This window comes from Canis lupus, chromosome 16 (assembly GCF_048164855.1).
Source record: "Canis lupus baileyi chromosome 16, mCanLup2.hap1, whole genome shotgun sequence".
NCBI lineage: Eukaryota > Metazoa > Chordata > Mammalia > Carnivora > Canidae > Canis > Canis lupus.
In genome coordinates, this window is record NC_132853.1 from 59,667,767 (window position 1) to 59,683,726 (window position 15,960).

At 49.1% G+C, this 15,960-nt stretch overlaps 1 protein-coding gene across 4 annotated transcripts in view; it reads left to right on the forward strand.

Moving 5' to 3' along the window:
- Window positions 1–3,846: 3,846 nt before the first annotated feature.
- The window catches only part of RPTOR (regulatory associated protein of MTOR complex 1), a 333,077-nt gene continuing 320,963 nt past the window's right edge, over window positions 3,847–15,960 (forward strand). Inside the window, exon 1 of one of the 4 annotated variants that reach the window (XM_072781924.1) lies at window positions 3,847–3,938. In XM_072781924.1, coding sequence (XP_072638025.1) covers window positions 3,891–3,938 — 48 coding nt within the window. In that variant the 5' untranslated portion in view covers window positions 3,847–3,890. Of the gene's footprint in view, window positions 3,939–5,311; window positions 5,736–15,960 lie in introns of those variants that run through there. The other 3 variants (XM_072781925.1, XM_072781923.1, XM_072781922.1) reach the window with 3 other exon arrangements.

Below are 15,960 nucleotides of genomic sequence, written 5' to 3' on the forward strand. Positions count from 1 at the left end.
CATTCCTTCCTTTTCCTTTTCCAGCACTGTCTGTACTGGACCACATCGCGGCCCTTCGACCTCCAGGGCCCTGGGTGGAACTTGGGAGCTGGGAAAGACCACTGGCCTCCGTCCTTTCTCCATGAAGAATTTCTAAGGGCTGAGGACAGCAGTGTGTGACCCAGAAGGCCTTGGAGCTGGGTGCACCAGGCTATCCCGCCGGCCTGACCAGGGTGCCCGTGCTGGAAGCCAGGCCCAGATTCTGGGATTCCCCAGACAGGCTCTTCTCCGCCCTACACCAAACAGCCCCCAGAGTGGGAAGGAAGGGGCTGGGGGCGACAGCACATTTCTGTCCAGGATCCACTTCTGTTTCCTTGCCCTTGTGCATTTCCTCCTCCGCTCTGTCTTGTGGTTGGATCTTGAAGGCTGAGGTGATGCAAAATCTCAGCTCTGGAAGAAGAAATGCAGAGAGTGGGTGAAGTTTGTTCAGCGAGAAGCACGTTTTACCATAGTTCCCAGGCCCCTCGGGGGCCACCTCCTTCTTTAAAATAGAAGAATATTGTTTCTGCTTATCAAAACCATACACACTCAGTGTTAAAAAAAATAAGTAAGCGAAATAGAAAGGTATTCTGTAGGGGATGAAACTCGTACATAAATAACTGTATTTTTAGAGGATGACACGGGCGGAGAGGGAGATGGGCGCGTTTGGCGTCTTGCAGCCTTGCGTTTCCGAGGACGGAGATGCTGAGGCCCGTCACTTCCCGTTCTCTCTTCTCACTTTGCTGTCAACAAAGCATCTGACCTGCAGAGGGGGGTGGCTTGGATTTTGCTAAAAACAGAGTAATGATGCTCAGACAAAAGCAAAGTACTTTATGTCTATTTTGGTTTCTTTTAAGCTAAGCACAGATTTCTCTGGAAAGGACAGGAGCTGGCCGGTCTCCCTGCGTGGAAAGCAATAGCTCAGCGAAGCACCCGCTTTCTTGACCTCCAGTCTCGCTCCTGATTCTTGATGACAAAACACATTCCATGCCCTTGATTGATTTAGCGGAGAAGTTGCAATATTGGAGGATGGAACTCAGCCCATTGCTGTGTGCACATGGAATGCCTCGCCTGAGCTGGTCTTGGGTTTCGAGAACAGGTGAGGTGGGCTAACCCAGCCTGCTCTGTTCTCCCCAGGGCAACAGGCTCCATGCCCGAGGGAATTATTCAGACCTCCCAGCCCCATTTCCCCTCCTATTTTACCCGTAACCTCTGCTGTATTTGACCCACACATTTGGGTTTTTATATTTGTTCTCATGCTCACTTTGCTGTGTCTTTGGCTTCTGGTTGCCAAAGAGCCCAAGTTTCAGGGCTGGAAGAGGTCAGCTGGTTTACCTTCACGGTCCAGGAAGAGGCCACCCTCTCCATATGAGCAGGTCCCAGGTTATTCTGCTATTTCCCATCAGAGCTGGGTCTGCAAGGCCCTCCTCTCTCAGTTCCAAGCCTGGTGTTCACCACCCGCAGGATGTTAGCAACACCCTCCCCCAGTTTTGTGGCTTGAAAATCAGGCCAGGTTTTGTGCATTTGTTGAGATTTATAAAATTGTTTTCAAAATGAAAGTATCTTGTTTAGAAGTTCTGTGCTGTGGAAAGCATGAGATGTCCTTGCTCATGAAGAATTAGATGCCGGAGACGGGAACTGCAGGCCCTGGTGGCCAGCAGATCACACACCGTGGTGATGAGATCACCCAGGTGAGAAATTGTAGGCCTTGGGTTTCTAGCTCGTCATTAGTCACAGATGCTCACTGCCTTCCAGAAGCCTGGAGCCAAGTTCCCAGTGCTTATTTGGGACTCGAATAGAATCATCCATGACACACTGGGACGAGGTTTCTTTTAAATGTCATGATGCTACAAAATGATTCAAGCCCATTCTTGAGCCTTCAGGTTGGGAGTGGGGCTGTCAGCAGCCTCTTTCTGGGTTGTACATGAATCACAGAGTTTTGACCTGAAATAGCCTAGATTTCACCTTCTTCAAGTTCCTCATGTCACCCACATGGAGCTTGAGGGCAGCGGAGGCCAACGGCTTTTCAGCTGTCTGCAGGAATCGGTTCCTGGCTGGGGGGTCACCATGTGTGTTTCCTGACCCTTGGTCCAGGACATGGACCCCAAACGGCTTCTTGGTTCTGGGGTCACATTTGTAAAAGAGTAGAGGGTGTGTTTTGTTCTATAGTTTGGGAGAGAGGATGAGTCTTGCTCTGATTTAGTAGCTGGGAGATTGGATGATTGCTTCATTATACTTGTTTACTTGGTACAAATGTTTATTGAGGGCCCGCCATGTGGCTGGAATGGAATCATTAGAGGAGAATGTTGCCTAATATCTTTAGAGAGAATGTCTGCCAATATCCTCAATTCTGACTGGTTTTAAGCTCTCATGAGTGTTATCTGATTCAAAAACATAGGCCCTGATCCCATCTTCCCACTTCCCACGATTCAGTGGGTCTGGGGTGGGACCCAGTCATCTTTATTTTTAAATAGTTTCCCCAAGTGATTCTAATGACCTGACAAATTTGAGTTCCGTATGTACCTTTATGATCTTCATTTAGAATATCAGACAAAGTGAGGGATATCCCAGGTGACACACACTTGTAGGTGAGGAAACTGAGTCTCACACAGATTGAGTGGGTTTTCCCAGGTCACAGGCTGGTTAGGAATGAATGGGTTTAATGCTGCTGGAAGACCCTGGTCTTCCCAAGACCGTGCAGTCCCAAAGCCTCCATTTGCTGGTGCCTGTGGGGATATTTTGTCAATCTGGGGAGCAAGGAAAACTAAGGTTTTAACCTCCATCTGTGTTTTGGTGAATTGACCCTGAGGTTTTTATTTTTTTTTATTTTAAAAAAATTTTTTAAATTTATTTATGATAGAGAGAGAGAGAGAGAGAGAGAGGCAGAGACATAGGCAGAGGGAGAAGCAGGCTCCATGCACCGGGAGCCCGACATAGGATTCGATCCCGGGTCTCCAGGATCGCGCCCTGGGCCAAAGGCAGGTGCCAAACCGCTGCGCCACCCAGGGATCCCTCATCAGAGGTTTTAAAAAATTTTATTCATTTATTCATTAGAGACACAGAGAGAGAGAGGCAGAGACACAGGCAGAGGGAGAAGCAGGCTCCCTGTCTGTAGGGAACTGACGTGGGACTCGATCCCAGGTCTCCAGGATCCCGCCCTGGGCTGAAGGCGGTGCTAACCCGCTGAGCCACCTGGGCTGCCCGACCCTGAGTTTTAAGGGGAGAATCAGGCTCAGTTGGATGTAATCTTGAAATGAATACTGGAACTCTTGCTCTGTGCTAGGTGAGAAAGATCTGGGATTGCACCGTTCATTCCAACGTGGAAAGGAACACGTCAGGATGCCATTGGGATTTTGATATGGACTCCCACATAGGGTCAACATGGCCCTGGGAAGCCATGGAGAGACAGGGTATCTTCTAGAGTCCAATGGAAGGTTTTAGATTCATAAAGCCCAGTTGCTAGGTTTCACTCTAGTTATGGAAAGATCATTGCTAGGCCTGTGTCGGGCATTCATACTATATGAGGCACTTCCACCGGTTAATTGTCTCCATGGTGGGTATTGGTATCACGGTTTTATATCTGAGGAAACCAAGGCTGAACCAGTTAAAGAATTGACCAAGGTTACAGAGATGGAAAGTAATTCAGCCAAGATTTAGATCTAGGGGGCACACGGGTGGTTCAGCGGTTGAGCCTCTGCCTTCAGCCCAGGGCGTGACCCCTGTCCTGGGATCGGGTCCCCCATCGGGCTCCCTGCATGGAGCCTGCTTCTCCCTCTGCCTGGGTCTCTGCCTCTCTCTCTCTCTGTGTCTCAGGAATACAGAAAATCTTAAAAAATGATTCAGAACTAGGTGCATCTGACACCAAAGCCGGAATGCAGAGGGGACGCCGGCCTCTGGTGCCTGCCCAGCTTCATCCACAGGTACGTGAGCGTCTCACTAGCGCCGTGGCCCTGAAGGCAGGCGCTGCACGCTGCATCCAGCCTCCTGCTCCCTTCTCATGCAGCGGTCACAGTTCTGCACATATTGTAAATAAGCAATGTTTCCCGGGCGCCTGGGTGGCTCAGTGGGTTGAACGTCTGACTCTTGGTTTGTGCTCAGGTCAAGATCTCCGGGTGGTGGGATCCAGCCCCGTGTTGGGCTCTGCACTCAGCAGAGAGTTTCCTTGAGATTCTCTCTCTCCTGCTCCCTCTGCCTCTCCCCATCCCCACTCCCTCTCTCTGTGTCTCTCAAATAAATAAATAGAATCTTTTTTTTTTCCTAAATCCATGCTCCGAGTAGAGAAATAAAGCAGGAGGCTCACCTGCATGGGTAGACACCTGTAGCTCTTAGCTGTTTGCACGTAAAGCTATGTCAAAAGAAGAATAAACCGCTCAGAAAATAAGATGGATTCAACAAGAAACTGTAATTGTTGAAATTAATTTTCTCTACGGGTATTCCCTGGGGGGGGGGGGGAGCAAAGCAAAGAAAGAAAATCTGATTGATACCATGGAGGATCCTCTGTGCCCCCCCTAACCCCGCCACTATCTTCCTCTGTCATATTATCCGTGGTCCTTTCTTTTTTTTTTTTTTTTTCCTTTTTCTTTCTTTTTTTTTCTTCCAGTGGTTCTTTCTGAAGCTTTGGCTGCCGTTTCAAAATGTAGAAAAAACAAAAACAAAAACAAAACAACAGGGGGTCAACGCCTTTAATTTCAGGAGCGTGTAGGTTCATTTGTAACAATATAAAGCTTTAAAAAAAATTTTTTTTTTTTTTTATAAATGAACCAAACTGACATAGTTTCATTTGTAGGATTGACTTGGAGATCACGCATCTATTGAATGAACGCCATAAACTCTGGAGAGCGGAATTGTGGTAACCATAGTAACGAAGAAGGGCGGTGGGGGGGTGGGCCGTTCCCCCCTCTGCGCATCCCGGGAAAGCGCGGCCGGAGCGCTCCGAGGAGGTTTGGCCCGTGGGTCACGCCGTCGACCGCGGTGCATGCTGGGCCGCGGCAACATGGCGTCCTCCTTGATGTGCTGATGAGCGGAGTTGCACTGTAGCTTCCAACCAGAGGGCAAAAGTCTCCGAACCCCATAAGCCCACGCCGCCTGTCTTCTCCGCGCCCCCGTGTCGCCCTTCCTCAGGACTGGTTCTCAGGCGGGAGAGCGCCGCGGGCCCGAGGCCGGGGCCGGCCAGGCCGCGCGGATCCGGGGCTGAGGAGCGGGCGCGGGCGAGCGCGATGGGCCGGTCGCGGGTCTGGGCGCAGCAGCTTCGGCGGGTGCGGGGCCCGCAGGGCTGAGAGCGGCTGCGGGGACCCGCGCGCGCTCCGGACGGCTGGGCGGCGCCCGGGCTCGGGTCGGCCGGGGCGTTGGAGGCCGCGAGCGGGGTCACCGCGAGGCCTGAGGTCGCTCGGGGTCCGGGGCCGCGTGTGTGCCCCGCGCGCGGAGCTGGAGACAAGGGTTCCGCACCTCCCGCCGCCCCGCCCGGTGCCCTCCCGCCGCTGCCGGCACCCCTGCTGTTAAGGCTGGAGGTGCTCGAGCGCCTGCTGCCGAGGACGCCCCCGCCCCCGCCCCCCGCGATGGAGGCCGAGATGCTGCAGGCGCCCCTCCTGGGGCTCGGGGAGGAGGACGAGGCCGACCTCACCGACTGGAACCTGCCCTTGGCCTTCATGAAAAAGCGGCACTGTGAGAAGATCGAAGGCTCCAAGTCCTTAGCCCAGAGCTGGAGGATGAAGGATCGGGTGAGTGGATTCCCACCCCGGACCCCGGGGGTGCCCTCACCCCCCCTCCCGCCACGCACGCAGAGAGTTCAGATCCAGGAGGGCGTCCTGGAGGAGGCAGCGGGCTGTGTGTCGTGTGTTCCCCAGCCACGTGGTGCAATGCAAGTCCACTAAAAAAAAAAAAAGCATGAGCTGTTGCAGACCTCGGTCTTGGGGGGTTGTAAGTAGGGGGAAAGGAATAAATAAATAAATAAGTAAATAAATAAAAGGGTGTTTTGGTTTAGTTGTTGTTATTCCTCTGGTTAATGTGAGGCTAACTCGAAGTCCCGCTCCGGTTCAGACAAGTTCGGAGATTGAGCACTGCAGGTGTTGGCACACCGACCCGGCCTACCCACCCGGGGCGCTGCCAGCAGGTAGAGGAAAGAGGCCTTGGGCTGGAGCGCTGGTGCCCCACGAGCCGAGCCCGCGTCCAGGGCCTGTCGGTCCCCCTGTCCAAGCTGTGGGGGAAACGCCGAGCCCAGGAAACACGACCGGAAAACGAAGGGTCGGCCTGGCGACTCGTCGGTGCAAAAGTTCTCTCAAAGTCGCAGTGAACTTCATCGCAGCCTTCTGAGCAGCTTGCCTCGAATCCAGACTTTCCCTCCTTTTGTGCGGCGGCCTCGTGTCGCTGTGTTCTTGGACCCAGAACTTGTCTCCCGCAGTAGAGTTGGAGGCTGATGGGTTGGGACTTGGGTTTGGGTTTTCGTGGCGTCTCCACGGTGTTGGGAGTGTGAGCAGCAACTCACAAGCGGCTCGTGGGAAAGACAACAGCCAACTTTGGTGGACCCGTCCTTCATTAAGCACTGTCTGTTTCCTGGTCTGTAAAAGCCAAAGGGGTGGGAGGCATCGCATCTGTGCACGCTTGACATTTGTCCTTTTGCGATTCATTTTCTCCTTCAAGGCCGTCTTTATTTACGTAAACATCTGAGCGGTATAATGGGGGTAGTTGGTGCCACATTACAGTGCGATTGCCCTGGGCTTATTAGTGTTTATATAAGATCATTGCTTCTCATATATGATGCTGAACATACGTAGGATCACCGTTGCCGTAATTGTACGTAGTCAATCACTAGTAACCAGTCCTTTAGTTATTAATTTGGCTTAGGAGAATTTGTTTCATCCAAAGGTAGTTTAAGGAGTAAAAGAGATGATGATCGGAAGAGATTGTATAAACTCTGTCTTATGGATGTCTTAAGTACTAACTGATAGTTCAATGCTTTTTTTTCTTTTTTTTTTCTTTTTGAAGATTTTATTTATTTATTAATGAGAGACACAGAGAGGGAGAAGCAGGCTCCATGCAGGGAGCCCGACGCAGGACTCGATCCCGGGTCCCCAGGATCAGGCCCTGGGCTGAAGACGGCGCTTAAACCGCTGAGCCACCCGGGCTGCCCCTAGTTCAAAGCTTTTGTGGTGGTTGTGCATATATGAAAAGAAACTTACTGTAAAGTAACTGTCTAATCATTTTCTTTTTTTCTCATTCTATTTGGAGGGCTTTTTTTTTTCTTTTTTTTCCATTTGAAATGTGGTTCCCTCTGCTACCCTAAACCTGTGCTCAAACTGACTAATGGATATATTTTTGCCCTTTTAATTAAAACATTAATTTATGAATGATCAGCATTCCCTGATAAGCTCATCGTAGGTTGTTAAGAGAAAAGTTCTGAGTCTTGAGTAATTACTGAGATTGCTCTTTAGGAAGGAGCCAGGGGAGGATGTTAGCTGTGTCTGACCTTTGCAAGGTGCTTAATGAAGAGGAAAATCAGCAGCTAACATTTTCAGTTCCGTGTGTGAGAGCATGGCATCTTAAACAGTCCTCATAGTCTTCTCCTTGGACTCAACCCCATGGGACCTTTCAGCACCCTCTGCCAGGACACAGGTTGCAAATCCAAGTGATGCCAGCAGCTGGAAGGTAGCATAAGTGAAGGGAACAGGCCAGATAGAAGACGAGTGGCACAGGTTCAGAGATAAATGGCAGCTGGCAGTGACTTGTGTCTGGTTTTCTGGAGGGTGGGCTCTGGAGAGCACAGGCTCCAGCAGCTGAAGGGCAGGTGGGCCTCAGCCAGATCGCTTCCTTTCTCTCTATCTCTTTTCTTTTTCTTTGAGAAGCCAGAAGACTTTTTTTTTTTTTTAATGTGAAGCCTTCCAATTAAATGTTGGCACTATTTCAGATGTTATAAAACATGAAGGAGTCCAACACTGCAGGCCAAACAAGCCCCATTTGTGGGGCTGGTTCTAGCTAGTGGGTTACCGGGGTGTGACTTGTGCTCTGTTACCACAACACCAGACAGCCACTGTGAATTGAGGAATTCTGAGCACAGGCATCCAGGCAGGCTGTCTCCCTTGCTCCCTCCAGCAGTCTGATGGAGTGGTACTGTAGTAAAGTGACATGTGTGGGCCAGGTTGTCCCAGAGTAGGCCCTACTCGTACCACTCGCCCTGAAGCGCCATTCAGTGCCCTAAACCCAGACTCAGCCTTCGCTTCTTTCTGTGATCCATTTGTCAGTCCCTATACTTTTACTTTGTATATGTATTAGTGGTTACTTGTTGGTGTCATATTTAGTGAAGTTGTTAAGGATTCCTAAAATTGACATCTTCACTAAAGTTGACTGAAGGCCCTCCACCCAGCATTCAGCATCTTTACAGAGGGAGCTGCAGCACTTGCCTACTCTCAGTTGGAATTCCCACAGGTTTTTTTTTTTTTTTGGATTAGTGCTGGTTTTCAAATGCCACTATTACTGCATTTTAATTACTAAGCTACTGTTAGTTTAATACTGCTATTATCAAATTAGTTCATTGGTTAATTCTATCTATAGTAAATGATATGTATATGCATCAGTAGCATCTTTGGCTTGTAAGTTGCAAATAACTAGACTTATATAAATTACAGCTCAAAATGAGTCATTCGTAGGCCTGTGGCTAATGCTGATGTATATATACGTCCCCCATTTGTGTTGCGCTGTGATACTTGATGGTGATAACAGAGTTCATTCTCCCACTGGAAAGTGGGCATGGGGGAACACTTGATTTCAGATGGATCTCTACCTCACACACGTGGCACAGAAGCAGGGAAACTAGAGAGCTGTTGCTCTCAAAACCACTGACACACACATGGTACTCACACGTGTGTGGGAGGGGTAGGTATAAAATGATGAGCTGTTTCCCAAACCAGTCTCTCAACTAATTGTCACCTGGCTTTGTAAGCCGTGCTTTGAGTAGGCCATGGAGGAAGCCAAGTGGATGCATCAAAGTAATGTATGGACAATAGAAGAGTAACCCTACTTTGGTCACCTTGCATCCTCTCTCATCTGCTCCAGTTAGGCTCCCTGCCCAGTGTTGAGACCACCCTCCACAGGCCATCATTGATTATTAAATCTAAAAGTCACTCCTCCGTCTTTATCTTGTCTGACTTCTCAGCAGCATTCCATAAGGTGGGCCATTCCCTCCCTCCTGAGACTCTCCTCACCTGTCTTCCCAAAACTCCATGTCTTCCTCCAGGGTCTCATCACTCCTCCTCAGACCCCTTTGCTGTTTGGCAGCTGAGTGTGGAGCACTCGAGGGCTTGATCTTGGGCCCTTCCTCTTTGCTGTGTGTGCCACTCACCAGTGGGTCTTGTCTAGGCTCATGCTTTACATGCAGTTCACGTGCCAGCAACTCTCACATCCGTGGTCTTCCCTCCTGACCTGGCCCTGGAGCTCCTGAACGCCGACTCTTTGCCTCTGCCCATGGCCACCGCCCCCACTCAGGTGTTCAAGCTGTAGATCCAGGATTTACCTTTCTTTCCTCTTCCCCTCCTCATGGGCCTGTCCAGCTTACTAGTAGAACCTGTCACCTTTGCCTCTGAAGTGCATCTTATATTGGACTGCCTCGTTTGGTCTCCCTCTGTTGTGAGCCCAGTCCAGGCAGCTACCATCATTTGTTTGGATGACTAGCCTCACATCCTGATTGGTCTCCCCATATGCACTCATGCCCTACATTCTATTCTTCACGTAGTGGCCACAGGGTTCTTTCACAACTGTAGATCAGATTCTGTTACTTCCTGACTGGCCCTCCTGGCTTCCCAAGTGCTTAGAGTAGAATGTAAATTCCTCACCCTGGTTCACAAAGCTTCGTGATTTGGCACTGCCTGCCTCTTCTGTTTTCCTGGATGGAGAGGCCTGGAATGGTCTTCCCTCTGTTCTTTGCACACCTGGCTCCCTCTGGTCCTCCACTCTCATCTACTTGGGTCATTTCTTCAGAGAGGCCTTTCCTGCACATCTCATTTAAAGCAGCTCCCCAACCATTCATGATCACTCTTGCTTTCTCTGTTATTTCTCATTACACCCCCACCCCTAGAACCAAGCTTTTTATCATAAAGCAGAAACCTCATTTATGCTAGTACACAGGACAGTGCTTGACACATGGTAAAGACGTACTGAAGAAAAAATGCGTAGTTTGCAAAGGGCTTCCACAGAGGGTGGGTTCTTTAAGGCCACTTATCTGGTTGGGGATGATTATCTCCACGTAATGGATGAGGAGATGAAGCCTTAATTAAATGGCTTGCAGAAGGGACCTAAGCTGCATGGCTAGCAATGAGGGAAGTGGACTTGAGAAACGCCTAGAATGGTGTTACAGTGTTCCACTGAAAAATTTATGTTGTTAAGTCCATGGAGTCTAAAGCTTTTATTTATTTATTTATTTATTTATTTATTTATTTATTTATTTATTTATTTATTTATTTATTTATTTATTTATTTATTTATTTATTTATTTATGAGAAACACAGAGAGAGAGGCAGAGACACAGACAGAGGAGCCCAATGCGGGACTCGATCCCTGGACCCAGGGATCATTGCCTGAGCCAAAGATGGACGCTCAACCGTTGAGCCACTCAGGTGTTTCTGTAAGTCTGTGGAGTCTAAAACCAAGTGTGTTGGGAAGGTGGTTGGGGTGGTGGCAGGGATATAAAACCAGAGAACAGTGCTGATAGTGTAGCTCACCTGTTCCTGTGGTGGGCTCCAGGCTCCCCAACCCTTATTTCAAGGATAGTACAAGGCGGGGGCACCTGGCTGGTTCAGTTGGTGGAGTGTGTGATTCCAGATCTCAGGGTCGTGAGTTCGAGCCCCACATTAGGTGTAGAGATTACTTAAAAATAAAATCTTAAAAAAAAAAAAAACCAAACAATGCAAGGTAGCTCTGGCCTTTCCCACTCACTCTACTGGGGTCTGCGCGGATGGTGCAGACGTGACGTGGGTAAAACTGCTGGCGCCTTCGCAGGAATCAAGGTGGTGGCGCCAGACGGTGCTGAGCGCGCACTGTTCTCTTCACGGCCATCCATGCGCAGTAAAAAATTGCACTCCACTTGAGAATGCCCTTGGGGACTCAGTAAAAAGTGTCAGTTTTAGTAGGTCCTGGCTGTCTAGTGCACGGCGTCCCCACGGTGCGCTGGCCGCGTGCTGTCCTGGTGCTGCATGCAGCGCCTGCTCAGGAAGGCACCGTGGGGTGCGGCTGGGCCAGCTGTGGCCGCCTGGAGGCTGAGCTGCACCTGACGGGCTAACAGGCGGCGCTGGGCACTCAGGCTTGGGACTTTGGCAGACGTGTTTTGAAAATGAACAGAATGAGCTGTCACTTCAAGGAGAAAGACTGCCAGGATTTGTTGCTGGGGATAAAATTTGAGCTTCAGGTGAAAATCAAGAGTTTTGGAGGACCCGTGTCTGCCGCTGTGAGCTTCCCAGACATGAGACTCTTCCAATGAGACCGTGGTGGTAGAGTGAATAGGATATTTTTGGATATGAAATGTGAATGAAATGTGTCCTCATTTGGAACATCTGCATAATTCAGTGAACCAGTATTTCCAGATGACCAGTCCGTTCTAACACAAAATCATCCATGGGTAGGAGATGCACTCAAAGTGAGGCCGGTGGATTTTCACTTCATAAGGGATGCAAAGCCCAATCGCTGTGGCTTCAGCTAGATTGGGTATCCTCTAATGTGTTCTGTTCACGTAGATTGCTGCTAACCTTTAAGAAACTACAATTTCCTGAGTTCTGATGTGACATCAGAGAAGAATATTCTCAGTTATTTGGATATGCTGGTACTCTTGCTCCTTTCACCAGCACATCTTTGTGAGGTCTGAGTTCGTTCGTCTACTTGGACCAAAACAACATGTCACAGCGTAGATTGAAATGGAATATGGAGTCCAGCTGTCCTCGGTGAAGGCAGACATTAAAGAGATTGGCAAAACACTGTCACTTGTCTAACAATTTTTTGAAAAAAGTTATTTTTCATAGAAATATCTATTTAAATATATAATTTTATTTTTAAGTGAATTAATAAAGAGATACATTCTTTTTTTTTTTTTTTGGCTTTAACCTCTAATATGGAAGCTACTGATAAGTGTAGCTCATAAAGTAAGCTCTTTGGGAGTCTTCAGCAATCTTTGAGTGTAAAGGTGTCGGATCATCAAGAGTTGGAGACTCGTTAGTGTAGTTAAAAGAAAGTGGGCGTCAGACTTAAATTAGGAAGCAGGGCTTGAGGATATCAGGTGGTTGGCCAAAAATATCAAGCAGAGAGGACCAGAAATTAGGTAGCCGACCTAAAAGGGATCCGTTACGCCCTTTCCGTTCTGGAGCTTGTGTTCGAGCTTGTGTTCGTGAAGAGCTCTGTGGGGTTGTGAAGGCAGTTGCCTTATATGTAGCAATCATTAGGGCCTCCTGTCTGGCGTGTGTCCTGGAGGGGTTGACTCTGTTGATCACCCAGTAGCATCTTGTCCTGGGAGTGGAGGAACATCGATCTGAGTATGGCCGGGGAGGGTATCCAGAGGTCTTTACTTTGGTTCAGCAAAGGTTTATTGCTCACTTAGAGTGTGCTATGCTCCCCAGAACCCTGGTATCTAGGACAGACAGGCCAACACCAAATTGTAATACACTGTTACATGTGTTTACAGGTGGGAAGGGCATGATTATAGGGAACACTTTGCTTCTATATTAAATAAGTAAGTTATTTGCATTGAACTGCATTTATGAAACATACAGGTCAGTCTCATTGACCTAGCGTGGAACTCTGGGCAGCTAATGAATATTGATGTGTTTGGTGGTGAGGAGCTGCTATGGATTTAAGGAGGTGGGTATCATAGAGATTTGTGTTTGGAAAGATCTTTTTGACCATGGGTGGAGTGGAAGGCTTGGAGGGGTGGGACTGGAGGTGGGAACACCAGCTGGAGAGGGGAGTTGCGGGAATCTGAGTGAGAAACTATGCCCAAAGCCAGGCAGCCAGAGCAGGAGGATGGCTGTTGGGAAGGTGGCATCTAGAGTCTGGTCAGGCCTTGGGGGCTAGAGTGGGTGGCCGGTGCAGACACCCTCTCTCTGTATTCAACGCCTGTGAACTTGACTCAACTTGCCCTTGACATTAGTCATGGGAGGCTCAGGAGCCACAAAGGGACCATCTACATAGATTTTTTTTTGTTTTTAAACCTGCTTTAAAAAATGTGCCGTGTTCCATTTTGAACAACGTGCTGTGGATGAGTCCTGAAATGGATAAGAACATTTCTCCTCATTATCACCTTGTAGAATTCTAAAGCTAGAGTTTTAACAAGATAGCATGTGGATTATATATAGATGGTGTCCTCCAGGTTTCTGACTCTTTGCTCCTTTTATTCAGAAGACATTAAAAAAGTACTTGGGGCATCTTCCATAGTTGTTTCAGTAGAGCTGAGGTTTGACACCTTTTCTTTTCGGACATCTAGTTAAATATATAGAAAATGCCATCCCAGGAGATGTTTGACATGATAATTAATGCTTTAATCCTGCTCTTGAGCCTCAGTGTGTAGGGCAGGTGTGGCTCTGCAGGGGGTGTGTGTCCCCAGGTGCCCATGGAGAACCCTGACGGTTTGACTCCCCCCACTCAGTTTGCTTTCAGATGCGGTTTTTGTTCTTGCACTGTTTTCTGTTTCTGTTTTTTAAAAAGTTTATTTTATTTTTAAAAGATTTTATTTCAGAGATAGAGGAGAGAGAGAGAGTGCGTGCATGCACGTGAAGGGGGTGAAGGGCAGAGGGAGAAGCAGACTCCCTGCTGAGCAGGGACCCCCCCGATGTGGGACTTGATCCCAGGACCCTGAGATCAGGACCTGAGCTGAAGGCAGACGCCCATCTGACTGAGCCACCCAGGTGTCCCTGTTTCTTAGTTTTGATATAATTTCAAACTTACAGGAAAAATTGTAAGAATAGTATAATGAACTCCTCTATGCCCCTTACCCAGATTCACCAGTTGTTTACATCTTCCCTCACTCACTCTATCATCCTCTCTGTGTTTCTCCATGAAAGTCTCATTTTCTCCCGTGATCAGTTGAGGAGTAAGTGGAGGCTCTGTGCGCCCTTAGGCCTTCCTGTGTCCCACGCACAGGGACTCTCTCGGATGTGACCACAGGGCATCTGTCATTGATGTTACTATTACTGATCCACAGTTCATGGTAACCTGTTGTCCTTTGTCCTAGCCATGCCAGTTTGTTAGCAAGTTCTGCCCTCCCTGCCCCCACTCGGGGTCACTCAGTGCCATTTGTGGCCTTGTCTGTGTAGCCCCCTTTGATCTAAGGGAGATTCTCAGCCTTTCCTAGAATTTCTTGCCCTTGACATTTTTTGTCGTGGTAAAACCCACTAATGTATGTACCACTTTAATCCTTTTGAAGTGAGCAGCCAGGTGGGATCCGGTACATTCCCTTTGTTGTGCAGCCATCCGTCGTCCTCCTCCAGAACTTTACCATTTTCCAAGCCGAAGCTCTGTTCCTCGCTAGCCAACTCCCTGTTGCCCTCCCAGCCCCCGGCAGCCGACATCCTACCTTCTGTCTGTGAATTTGTTGGCTTTGATATTCTTCAGGAGTACACGGCAGTTACTTTGTAGAGTGTCCTCAGGTTGGGTTTGCCTGATGTTTCCTCTTCTGCATATTCAGCGTCCCCACGCAGGTGGAGGGATGTGCTGTCTTCAGAGCATCCAGAGCATCGTGTCAGAAGGCACGTGGTGTTGGGGCCCCTGGGCGGCTCAGTCAGTTACGTGTCCGACTGTCCAGCTCAGCTCAGGCCCTGGTCTTGGGGTTGTGGGATGGAGCCCCACGTTGTTGGGCTCCGTACTCAGCGGGGAGTCTGCTTGAGCTTCTCTTTCCCTCTCCCTCTGCTCTACCCATGCTCATGCATTCTCTTTCTCTCTCAAATAAATAAATCTTAAAAAAAAAAAAAAAAAAGAAAGCACATGGTGTTGCTTCCTTCCAATATTGGTGTCTCTGGCTCCACCACCCTCGTTTAGCCACTTGCCCCAGACTAGGGTGCACAGAGGGGAGTTTCTGAATTGGTAACCCAGGCACTTGGGGAAGCAGACTTACTAAGGGGTTAATATTTACTGACGTTACTATTTGAGGCACATTCTACATACGGTAAAATGCCCAAATCCTAACTAGAAGAATATGCTGTTCAAAGTGAGTTTCAGGGTTCCTTGGTGTTTGCTGTGGAGGTCATGGTTACTATATGCATTTAGTACTGTTCGCCCTTTGGTGCTGAGCCTGGAGTCGTGTAACACTCACACACAGGAGTGGGCATGGCCCTTGAGGAGTTTGTATCTGATTTGAGAAAAACAACATTCTTATACAAAATAAAAGCACAATGGGATAATTATGTATCTGCGGTGGAGTCACAAGTTAGTGATTTCAGGAATTCTGCTGGCTGGACATTTCCACTGTGTCTGCATCTGCGTGCCTGAGGCGCTCAACTGAGCTCTGTGCGGGGGGCAGTGGGATAAGTGGAAGCGTGTGCAGGTCGGGGGTGGGGCTGCGGAGAGGGGAAGGGTAGCTAAGTCTCAGGCAACTGATTTGTACAATTCTGTAATCCAGCTAATGTGTGTCTAGAGCCTCTCTGTGCCAGGCAGTGTGTTAAGCGTTGGTGATTCACCGCTGAACAACTCCTGCTTTTAAGGCGTTTTCCAGTTTTGGAGGGAAGATGGATTGACTCAAGGCAGGGCGTTGGGCTGGTGGCGACTGCATACAGAGTGCGAGGAAGGCCTCCTGGAAGGCTGGCACTCTGAGTCAGAACCTAGGAGGGAACAGAAATTCGCTGGGCAGAGAGGGGAGAGGGCAGGAGGGCCGGCCGAGCAACCAGGGTGTGTGAAGATGGGGAGGTGAGAGCAGGAGCTCTGGGGAACTGCCCTTCTCTGAGGCCTGGCCTCCTGGTGAGGGTTTCCCTGTGTGCTTCCTAA